The sequence below is a fragment of the Neoarius graeffei genome, chromosome 10 (assembly GCF_027579695.1).
Source record: "Neoarius graeffei isolate fNeoGra1 chromosome 10, fNeoGra1.pri, whole genome shotgun sequence".
NCBI classification, from domain to species: Eukaryota; Metazoa; Chordata; class Actinopteri; order Siluriformes; family Ariidae; genus Neoarius; species Neoarius graeffei.
The window spans coordinates 361153-373357 of NC_083578.1; the positions used below are offsets into that span (position 1 = coordinate 361153).

Here is a 12205-nt window from a genome sequence, read left to right on the forward strand (position 1 = left end):
ATCACTTCATGGTAGACACTAGTAGATGACTTTGGGCCTTCCAGGATCAACCAGCATGTGTTCCAGGCCCTTCTGTCAGAATATGTGAGAGTCAGGTAGCTACCTTGACAACCAGGAGGGCATGGCTTCCATCCTCGGAAAGTTTGGTCATGTTGAAAATTGCTGTGGGTCAAGCTCCAGATGAATTCATCTGCCGCAACCCTGAAGGCATCTATGAGCATCCTTGAAGCATACATGAGCATCCTTGAAGCATATGTGAGGCTTACATGGGCTATCGGGGCTTACCCTTGCATTCCATCACAGCCATCGAGCTCAAAATATTCGCATAACAACATTCTGCAGAAAGTGAAAGTGTTTCTAGTGGGCATGGCTTATTTTGTCTTGCTGTGGCTATGCCATACTGCAGCTATGAAAACCGTACACACTGCCATCATTGCCGTAAGGCCATACATTTAGGGCATTTAAGATGGTGGCATGTTCAGACGCAGTGGCCCAGTGCTCCTCACGTTTTGGCAGCTACTTTGTTTTTACTTTGTTTTTATTGTATTTTTCTTGTGGGGTTTTGTAACTGTGTGTGTACAGCACAGCAGAGCTGAGCTGTTTTCAGTTTTGAGCAATATTCACTGCAAGTTTGATGCTGACAATTGAGATTTTATCCCTCCAGAGATTCGTCGCTCTCCTGAGAGCAAGGGGCTCATCACCCCCCTGCTGAGGTGGAGAAGACAGCGGCAACACAGAAAGCAGAAGAGAGGGAAGAGTGGGGGGCTACAGGCGAAGCTAAAAGCTAGCCCTCACAAACCGGCGGTCCCAAGTCTTTTTCTCGCTAATTCCCGGTCGCTAAACAACAAAGTGGATGAGCTACGACTGCGGATCACATCACACAGTTTGAACCACTGTGTGATGATAATTATGGAGACTTGGCTTGACCAAAACATCCCAGACACTGCTATCGAGTTAGCGGGCCACAATATCTTCAGAGTGGACAGAACTATTCACTCCAGTAAGAGTAGAGGAGGAGGACTTTGTATTTATTTAAACAACAGCTGGTGCACAAACATTACACTTAAAGACACGTACTGCTTGCTGGACATAGAGTATCTAATGCTGCTGTGTTGACCTTTCTACTTGCTGAGGGAGTTTACATCGGCCATCATAACAGCTGTGTATGTGCCACCACAAGCTAATGCTAGGCTAGCTATGGAGAAGTTACAGTATACCACCCCATTAGCCAGCATCTGTCAGCACAACCAGACAAAATTGTTATAATGGCAGGAAACTTTAATCATGCCAGCTTGAGGTCAGTTCTGCCCAAATTCCACAAGTATAAACTTCCCAACAAGAGAAAATAATATTTTAGATCAAGTCTACTGCAACATATCAGATGCTTTCAAAGCCAGCCCTCTGCCATACCTGGGACTCTCAGATAATCTCTTTCTGTCTCTGATTCCATCATACAAACCATTCAGCTGCAGACAGAAACCATCCACAAAAATAGTCAAAGTATGGAGAAAGGACGCCACCTCAGCCCTGCAGGACTGTTTTGAAGATACAGACTAGGGAGTTTTTGCTGAGGAGGCAGACCCGGAGAGACACACAACAGCTGTCCTCTTGTACATTAACTTCTGTGCTGAGAATGTGACTGAGACAAAAACTGTTAGAGTGTTCTCCAATCATAAACCATGGCTCATCAGTAAGGTGCAGGCCCTGCTCAAAACATGTGACTCTGTATTTAAATCTGGGGATCTGCAGGCCTACAAAACAGCATGGAGAAACCTGAAGAGGGGAATCAGAGAGGCCAAGCGCAGGTACAAGCAGCACACAGAGGAACACTTTAACAGCAATAACTCCAAAAGGTATGTAGCAGGGGATAAAAACTCTGACTAGCTACAAGGACAGCAACATATTCACAAACCCCATGGACCGCACTCTGCCGGACACACTGAACCACTTCTTTTCTTGCTTCGCTCTATGAAACAGGGAGGCCAACATCCACCCAGCACTAACAGGGAAGGATGACCCCATACAGCTGCATCAACACCAGGTCAGATCCACCCTGCAGAGAGTTAATGCAAGGAAAGCAGCCGGCCCGGATGGAGTCACTGGCAGGATCCTCAGATACTGCGCAGACCAGCTAGCAGAGGTATTTACAACCATCTTCAACCTATCACTACAACAGTCCACAGTCCCCACTTGCTTGAAATCAGCTACCATCATCCCAATACCAAAGAAAAGTACAGTGAACTGCCCCAATGACTATCGTCCAGTTGCCCTAACCCCCCATCATCACTAAATGTTTCGAGAGACTCATCCTCTCTCACATTAAAATGGCCATCCCTGCTGACCTCGACCAACATCAGTGCACTTATAGAGCGAACAGGTGGATAGAGGATGCAATAATCACAGCTCTCCACACAGCTCTCACACACTTGGATCAGAAAAACACCTATGTGAGAATGCTGTTCGTGGATTTTAGCTCCGCCTTTAATACAGTTATTCCCCACAGGCTAGTTCAAAAACTGAGTGACCTGGGCTTAGGCAGTTCACTGTGCACTTGGATATTGGATTTCCTAAGTAGCAGACCACAGAATGTCAGGATTGGACTTTACACATCGCCCACTCTCATCTTGAACACAGGCACACCACAGGGGTGTCTTTAGCCCCCTCCACTACTCCCTCTTCACCCATGACTGTTCCCCCATCCACACCAGTAACACCATTGTCAAATTTGCTAACAATACCACGATAGTGGGAATGATAACTAACAACAATGAGACAGCCTACAGGAAGGAGGTTCAGCACTTGACAAAATGGTGTTCGGACAATAACCTGGACTTAAACATTTTGAAAACTAAGGAAATGATAGTGGACTTTAGGAGATCGAGGTGCACCGAACACTCTGTCCTCTGCATACACAGTGAGAAGGTGGAGACCTTCAAGTTCCTCGGCATCCACATCTCTGCTGACCTCACCTGGACCACTAACATCTCCCACTGGGTGGGGAAAGCCCAACAAGAGGCTTTACTTCCTTAGGAAGTTAAAGCAAGCTCGCCTCCCTCGCCACCTGCTGATCAACTTTTATCGATCTGTAATAGAGAGCCTCCTGACCTACTGTTATATGGTGTGGTTTTCCAGCTGCACTGTGGAGGACAGGAAGGACCTGCAGCAGGTGGTGAGGGCAGCAGAGCGCATAATTGATACACCACTACCTCCCCTCAAAGACATTTACACTGACCGACTACAAAAGAAGGCCAGCTGAAATTTTAAAGGCCCACACCCTCGCTGGACATCATGTTCTCCCTACTGCCCTCTGGAAGGAGATACAGACTCATCAGAGCTGCATCAAACAGACTAAAAAACAGTTTTTACCCTCTAGCTGTTGGATGCGCAACCCCACCTCCCCTGCCCCAACTCCACCAGTGAGGGACGACAAACACCCTCCCCCAAGGAAAATGCCTATTTATTGCGTTTATGTCTATTTATTGCATTTCTTTTTGTGTTCTTTGTTCTTATGTGTCTATTTTGCATTTTGCACTGTCAGTAGTGAGAGCTGCTAAACTGTGTTTTGATGACAAGGTAAAACTTTATTATCTTATACATTACTATACTTCACTGCTGCCATTGGTTTACCAGCGTTTTTCATTGCTACCATCATGGCTCCCATGACTTAATTTGCATATTTAATCCGTCCAAATTTATGCAACAGATCACCTCCAAAATCTACTAGAATGGTCACGGTAGCCCCAGCCACGGTTCTCACATACCAACCAGCGATGTGTGACCTTAGCTTTAGCAGGACTTAGGAAACTATCATAAACAGCCTGTATTAGGAAGTGGACACACTAGTAGTCTGCCTGCAGGATGTTGGCCCAGGTAACTCTGCACTGTACTGTAGATTCTCACTTAATCCTTGCTTCCTGCTGTCTAAATCCTCCACACCTGCTTGAACTTCACCCTGGATCAGAGGGTATTTCTCCTTGCCATAGGCTTTGTCTTTTGGAATTCTGGGGAAGTAGCCTCATCCAGCCCAGTCCATAGCTATATTCCCCACTAGAGCTTTGTGCCTCAGCCTGGACACCGCAAACTCCAGTGCCTTGACTGCTTTCCACTTCCTGCCCATTCTGACCTTAGAGTCTCTATATTGGAAAACCTTTCTTGTTCATGACATCATAAGCTCCTCAGTAAGGCTGCTCACTGGAACTTGCAGGATGTTGCTTCTGCAATGCAGTGCCATGCTGTTTAGACCGCAGGGAAAACTAAGCCATTTGTGAAGGTAGCAGTTGACTCTCCTCTCCAGGGACTCGACTGTTGTCATAGGGACCTCGTAAAACTAGCAGTTGCCACAGAATCCTGGGCAGGGTGGTGTGCTGGTAAATACAGGCCTTAAATCTTCCTGGTAGGCCTGACTTGTCCAGCTTGGAGAACCAGTTGTCAAGGTCTTTGATTGTCATTTTTATTGAGGCAGACTCTTTAAAGCTGGAGAAGTGAGTTATTTATAATCATGCTATCTGTTATCACCCAGATGAGGATGGGTTCCCTTTTGAGTCCGGTTCCTCTCAAGGTTTCTTTCTCGTGTCGTCTGAGGGAAATTTAGCTCATCACGGTCACCTCAGGTTTGCTCATCAGGGAAAAATTAATTTATTATGGATAAAATTAGCTCATGTGTTTAAAGTCTTTATTTTTCTGTAAAGCTGTTTTGTGACAATATCTGATGTTAAAAGTGCTATACAAATAAACTGACTTGACTTGATCTTCTAGCACTGGTACCATCATGTCTCAGGGTACAAGGAAGACCTGTATCAATTCTGGCAACTACATGGTGGAATGAACTTCCTCTAGATGTCTGAACAACTGAGTCACTGGCTGTTTTCAGACAACAACTGAAGACCTACCTCTTCACAGAATACTTAAATTAGCAGTTTGTTATTTAAAAAAATCTTATCTTGTTTCTTTTCCCTATACTGTATTTCCTCCACAACACAGTTCTTAGACTGATAATACTCAGTCCCTGACCTAGGGAACCAGTAAGAAAAGAAAAAAAACCCAGCAAGTTGGAAGTGAAAAACTCCCTGAGTGATAAAATTAATTTAAAAAAGTAATTACATTACCTGAGTGTCTCCAGGTTACATTGTGGATTCTCCAGTCCAATACAGAGCAGTTTAATTTCTGAATCCTGCAGTTTGTTGCCACTCAAGTCCAGTTCTCTCAGACTGGAGGAGTTTGAACTGATAACCAAAGACAGAACTCTGCAGCTTTGTTCTAAGAGATTGCACCAACACAACCTTGGAGATAATAAATTATTATTATTATTATTAGAGAGAGAGAGAGAGAGAGAGAGAGAGAGAGAGAGAGAGAGCGCTAAGGGCACCGTATGTCTTCTAAATGTCTTCTAAAGATGGCTGGTGGTTTATAGTGTTTCTGGTTTATAGGCTGTTGTATGTAGGATTGTTTGTGTCTTGCTGACATTCCTTGTAATTCAGTCTTTACTGCTAAAAGGAATAAATAAACTAATTGATAATTGATAGTGGCCCAACTATTTTCCATATGTAATTAATAAATTATTTTCTCGGATGTCCCAATGTAGAAATTAATTAATTGCTTGTTATAAATATATTGCATGACCATGCCACCTAGCCAGATTAGCTTTGTAGTTATTTTCAAGGTGGCATTATGCCCAACACATGTAAAGTTTCTTTCTTTTCTTTCCTTTTGTATTTTTGTGTGTGTGGTATGAAATAAACTATCGTATTGTATTGTAATCAGAAGTTAGATTCTGTATGGTGCACTGATAAAGTGATGACCTGACCTCAGTTTCTCCAGTGTACAATGTGGATTCTCCAGTCCAGCAGAGAGCAGCTTCATCTCTGAATCCTGCAGGTTATTGAAACTCAGGTCCAGTTCTCTCAAACTGGAGGAGTTTGAGCTGAGAACTGAGGATAGAACTTTACAGCTTTCCTCTGTCAGATTAGAACACTGCAGTCTAGGAGGTAAATGAAGATCCAATAAGATATTAGTCCATGTGAGAAAACAAGGCTTGAGCCTGGCTGTAGAACCTCATTCAGTTCTCACAGACAAACTAAATCTCTGCATCATCTCATCCCTGCGGTTTACATAGCAGGTGTATTTATTATACTTATTCTGGCAAATACTTGTGATGGAAATCAGCAGATTGAAAAATTGTGATTATATTACAACTATTGGAAGTCTATAACAAAGTCCACTGAGATGTATGACTTGAGCTGTGGTACTGGTAAAAGTTCCAGGGGTCTGGTGTCCAAGTTGGCAGTGGATAAGAGGATTAAGATTGCCCAGGTAGGTGATGAGAGACATGGTACACAAATACTCACTTCTTGCCTTTGAGGGTTAAATGAGATTTATGAATCATTGTATGCAACCTAGGGCGGCACGGTGGTGTAGTGGTTAGCACTGTCGCCTCACAGGAAGAAGGTCCTGGGTTTGAGCCCAGCAGATGGAGAGGGCCTTTCTGTGTGGAGTTTGCATGTTCTCCCCGTGTCTGTGTTGGTTTCCTCCAGGTGCTCCGGTTTCCCCCACAGTCCAAAGACATGCAGGTTAGGTTAACTGGTGACTCTAAATTGACCGTAGGTGTGAATGTGAGTGTGAATGGTTGTCTGTGTCTATGTGTCAGCCCTGTGATGACCTGGCGACTTGTCCAGGGTGTACCCCGCCTTTCGCCCGTAGTCAGCTGGGATAGGCTCCAGCTCGCCTGCGACCCTGTAGAACAGGATAAAGCGGCTAGAGATAATGAGATGAGATGTATGCAACCTAGGGTGGCACGGTGGTGTAGTGGTTAGCACTGTCGCCTCACAGCAAGAAGGTCCTGGGTTTGAGCCCAGCGGCTGGAGAGGGCCTTTCTGTGTGAGGTTTGCATGTTTTCCCCGTGTCTGTGTGGGTTTCCTCCGGGTGCTCCGGTTTCCCCCACAGTCCAAAGACATGCAGGTTAGGATAATTGGTGGCTCTAAATTGACCATAGGTGTGAATGTGAGTGTGAATGATTGTGTGTCTCTGTGTGTCAGCCCTGTGATGACCTGGTGACTTGTCCAGGGTGTACCCTGCCTCTCGCCCGTAGTCAGCTGGGATAGGCTCCATCTTGCCTGCGACCCTGTAGAACAGGATAAAGTGGCTACAGCTAATGGATGGGTGGATGCAACCTATATTTTTTTCCCCATAAAACACTAAACCCATGTGCAATGAGGCTAAAGCACAGCCTTTTTGGGAAAACAACAGCAGTTATGAGTAAAATGGAATGAACACTGGAGCCTCAAAATAAACTATGGTTACCATTATACTTCACAGATTACAACTCACTCACTCACTATCCGTTTTGAGTCAATTGACATGTCAGACGTGTGTGTGACTAGCAGTCTTCAGTAGAGCTCTCCATTCAGCACGGTCTTGAGTTGCCTCCGCTGCGATATTCCATAGCTTCAAGTCAGCATGGACAGATTCTTTCCAACTTTTTCGAGGTCGGCCATGGTTGTTCGCTCCTTCAACTTCCAAGGTATTACATGTGTTGTTCCAAGAATTACTGCATTGGACATGTCCAAACCAATGGAGATGATTGCATCTGAGACCAGTGTCAAGGCTACAGAGGTTACAATTACAAAATTGTAACAAACAACAGTGAGATTTAGACTTGGCTTTGGTGTGGTGGTGGTTGTGCGAGAAGAATTTCCAAGTTTTGTATTTTTGAATCCAGAGTATTTAAACAACTGCTAAGAGAATGATGCACACCGTCAGTGTTGGATTTATGATGCTTCATCACGTGGTATTGATCCCATCATAGAATCATGATTGTACAATATCTCAGTTACATGAAAGGGATTTTTTTTTTAATCAGTGGCCATGTTTCCAAAGAACATGTCCTGGGGTGCATGAATCTGGAATAAACCAAGAACAGTCCAAACTGACCAGTCCAAAATGAGACAGGAGGATTAGATTAGATAGAACTTTATTGATCCCTTTGGGAGGGTTCCCTCAGGGAAATTAAAATTCCAGCAGCATCATTACAGGATAAACAGAGAATAGAAAATAGAGAAAACTTCTAGATAAATTAAGTATTTACATATACAAATATAAAAAAGAATAAGATATGGGAAAAGAAGAAAGAAAACAAGGTCCAGCAGGAGAGGTATTGCACATTATATTGCACATTGTCCAGTATTGCTTTTTGTCAGGCTAGGCTAGGCTACTGCTCCTTCCCGTCCTCTGTCCTCCTGTTACTCCTCCTCCCCCCCAGAGAGGAGTTGTACAGTCTGATGGTGTGAGGGACAAAGGAGTTTTTAAGTCTGTTAGTCCTGCACTTGGGAAGGAGCATTCTGTCACTGAACAGGCTCCTCTGGTCGCTGACGACGGTGTGCAGAGGGTGACTGGCATCGTCCATGATGTTCAGTAGTTTGTCCATTGTCCTCTTCTCTGCCACTGTCACCAGAGAGTCCAGCTTCATGCTGACCACAGAGCCAGCCCAGCTGATCAATTTGTCAAACCTGGATGTGTCCTTCTTGGATGTGCTGCCCCCCCAGCACACCATGGTGTAAAACAGGACACTGGTGACCATGGACTGATAGGACATCCACAGGAGTTTCCTGCAGATGTTAAAGGACCGCAGTCTCCTCAAGAAGTATAGCCTGCTCTGTCCCTTCCTGTACAAGTGGTTGGTATTACAAGTCCAGTCTAGCTTGCTGTCCAGCCACAGCCTGAGGTACTTGTAGGAATCCACAGCCTCCACCTTGACTCCCTCAATCAGAACTGGTAGCAACCTTGGTCTGGACCTCCCAAAGTCAATGACCAGCTCCTTGGTCTTCGAGGTGTTGAGCTGCAGATGGTTCCTGTTGCACCAGATGGCAAAGTCCCTCACCAGGCTCCTATACTCCTCCTCGCTGTCATCCCTGATACACCCCATGATGGCTGTGTCATTGTCAAACTTCTGAATGTGACACAGCTCCGAGTTGTAGCAGAAGTCCGCGGTCCGAGGAAAATAGTTCTGTATTCTCAACACCACATATCAGATCAGCTGGTGTTCATTTTTGGAGCTGTGCACTTCATTTCCATCTGCATACCAGGATCACCAATCATTATCATAAAACATGATAAACTTTGGACTCCATGCGTATTCTACTCTGGAGCCAGTTTCATAAGTTTTCCTCCATAATCCTTACACATACTTTTTCTGTGATATGAGAAAAGCTATACTGAAAATTATATATATATATATATATATATATATATATATATATATATATATATATACACACATACATACATACACACAGGTAGTCGTCGACTTACGACTGCGTTTGGTTACGACTGACTGGTCGTAAACCGATCTGGTCATAAGTCGGCCTATGTTAAATGAACGTAAGTATATTATGATGTGTAATGATATTGTAATCATCTTAAAGTCTTATTTTATCAACATTTTTCTTATTTCATTACCTTGGCTCATTATTTGGTTTAAGTCAAACATTGCATACTACACTGCGTACAGTACAATTCGTTTAATATGTGCAAAACAAAAAATACGAAATACTGGTGTGAAAAATAGAAAACATTTTAGTTTGAAACATACCAAAATACAAATGTAAAACATAGCAAAATACAAAATTTAGTGACTGCTGGCATCACTGGTGCTTGGCTGTGGGTCGTCTACGTCATCATCAGCTGTTGCAGCGCTCGGGCTGGCGGAAGCATTTGCTTGTTTCATAAACCAGGAGCTGGGGAGGAAACTGTCGTATGCTCAGCTGGGAAACACTTGCCAGTCATAACCAGACAGTCGTAAAGTCGATCAGTCGTAAGTCGATGACTACCTGTATGTGTGTATATATATATATCACATACAGTGGGGCAAAAAAGTATTTAGTCAGTCACCAATTGTGCAAGTTCTACCACTTAAAAAGATGAGAGAGGCCTGTAATTTTCATCATAGGTATACCTCAACTATGAGAGACAAAATGAGAAAAAAAAAATCCAGAAAATCACATTGTCTGATTTTTAAAGAATTTATTTGCAAATTATGGTGGAAAATAAGTATTTGGTCAATAACAAAAGTTCATCTCAATACTTTGTTATATACCCTTTGCTGGAAATGACAGAGGTCAAATGTTTTCTGTAAGTCTTCACAAGGTTTTCACACACTGTTGCTGGTATTTTGGCCCATTCCTCCATGCAGATCTCCTCTAGAGCAGTGATGTTTTGGGGCTGTCGCTGGGCAACACGGACTTTCAACTCCCTCCAAAGATTTTCTATGGGGTTGAGATCTGGAGACTGGCTAGGCCACTCCAGGACCTTGAAATGCTTCTTACAAAGCCACTCCTTCGTTGCCCGGGTGGTGTGTTTGGGATCATTGTCATGCTGAAAGACCCAGCCACGTTTCATCTTCAATGCCCTTGCTGATGGAAGGAGGTTTTCACTCAAAATCTCATGATACATGGCCCCATTCATTCTTTCCTTTACACGGATCAGTCGTCCTGGTCCCTTTGCAGAAAAACAGCCCCGAAGCATGATGTTTCCACCCCCATGCTTCACAGTAGGTATGGTGTTCTTTGGATGCAACTCAGCATTCTTTCTCCTCCAAACACGACAAGTTGAGTTTTTACCAAAAAGTTCTATTTTGGTTTCATCTGACCATATGACATTCTCCCAATCCTCTTCTGGATCATCCAAATGCTCTCTAGCAAACTTCAGACGGGCCTGGACATGTACTGGCTTAAGCAGGGGGACACGTCTGGCACTGCAGGATTTGAGTCTCTGGCGGCGTAGTGTGTTACTGATGGTAGCCTTTGTTACTTTGGTCCCAGCTCTCTGCAGGTCATTCACTAGGTCCCCCCGTGTGGTTCTGGGATTTTTGCTCACCATTCTTGTGATCATTTTGACCCCACGGGGTGAGATCTTGCGTGGAGCCCCATATCGAGGGAGATCATCAGTGGTCTTGTATGTCTTCCATTTTCTAATAATTGCTCCCACTGTTGATTTCTTCACACCAAGCTGCTTACCTATTGCAGATTCAGTCTTCCCAGCCTGGTGCAGGTCTACAATTTTGTTTCTGGTGTCCTTTGACAGCTCTTTGGTCTTGGCCATAGTGGAGTTTGGAGTGTGACTGTTTGAGGTTGTGGACAGGTGTCTTTTATACTGATGAGTTCAAACAGGTGCCATTAATACAGGTAATGAGTGGAGGACAGAGGAGCCTCTTAAAGAAGTTGTTACAGGTCTGTGAGAGCCAGAAATCTTGCTTGTTTGTAGGTGACCAAATACTTATTTTACCGAGGAATTTACCAATTAATTCATTAAAAATCCTACAATGTGATTTCCTGGATTCTTTCCCCCCATTCTGTCTCTCATAGTTGAAGTGTACATATGATGAAAATTACAGGCCTCTCTCATCTTTTTAAGTGGGAGAACTTGCACAATTGGTGGCTGACTAAATACTTTTTTGCCCCACTGTACATTGGCTTCATGAATGAAGATTATGAAGGGGGTTGTTCACGTCTACTGCAGGCATGCTGGTGGCTGATCAGTCTGATGCAGGACAGGCAGGTCCGACCGCAGCGGCTACTTCACACGGTACTTATTCTCCTTTTATCCTCAAGGCTAGCCCAGCGGGAGTTCTCAAAGGAGGAGACAGCCTGGTGGACAACGTGTCACCAGGCCTCACAGTCAGTGGCTAGGTCAGACCACTGGTAGTGGTCAATGTGGCAGGCAGCAAAGGATTTCTTGAGAGTGTTCTTGTCTCTCTTTTTTGGTGCCCCTCTGTCATGGTGTCCAGTGGAGAGTTTGCCATACAGCACTATCTTAGGCAGGCAGTGATCCTCCATCCTGGAGACGTGCCCTGCCCAGAGTAGTTGCATCTTCAACAGCATGACCTCGATGCTGGTGACCTCCGCCTGCTGGAGGACCTCAACATTGGTGACAAAGTTATTCCAGTGGATGTTGAGGATAATGCAGAGACTGTGCTGATGGAAGCACTCTAGGAGTCACAGGTGATATCGATAAGTGGCACACGACTCAGAGCCGTACGTGAGGGTCGTCACTACAATGGCTCTGTACACACTGACTTTTGTGCTCTTCTTCAGGTGCTTGTTATTCCAGACTCTTTTGTACAGTCTGCCAAATGCGCTGTTTGCCTTGGCTAGTCTGCTATTGATTGATCTTGTCGATCTTGGCATCTGAAGAAATGGTGCACTGTAGATAGGTG

General features: G+C 44.4%; 1 protein-coding gene across 3 annotated transcripts in view; it reads right to left on the reverse strand.

Annotated features, from left to right (window-relative positions):
• Positions 1–12205, reverse strand: part of LOC132892704 (ribonuclease inhibitor-like) — a 34259-nt gene that overhangs the window by 17976 nt on the left and 4078 nt on the right. For all 3 annotated transcript variants that reach the window (XR_009655476.1, XM_060931025.1, XM_060931024.1), the window contains exons 3-4: positions 5804–5977; positions 5106–5279 (exon numbers count right to left, since the gene is read on the reverse strand). Coding sequence is in view for 2 of the 3 variants with exons in the window: in XM_060931025.1 (XP_060787008.1) it covers positions 5106–5279; positions 5804–5977 (348 nt within the window). In the remaining variant the exon portion in view is untranslated. The remainder of the gene's footprint in view (positions 1–5105; positions 5280–5803; positions 5978–12205) is intronic.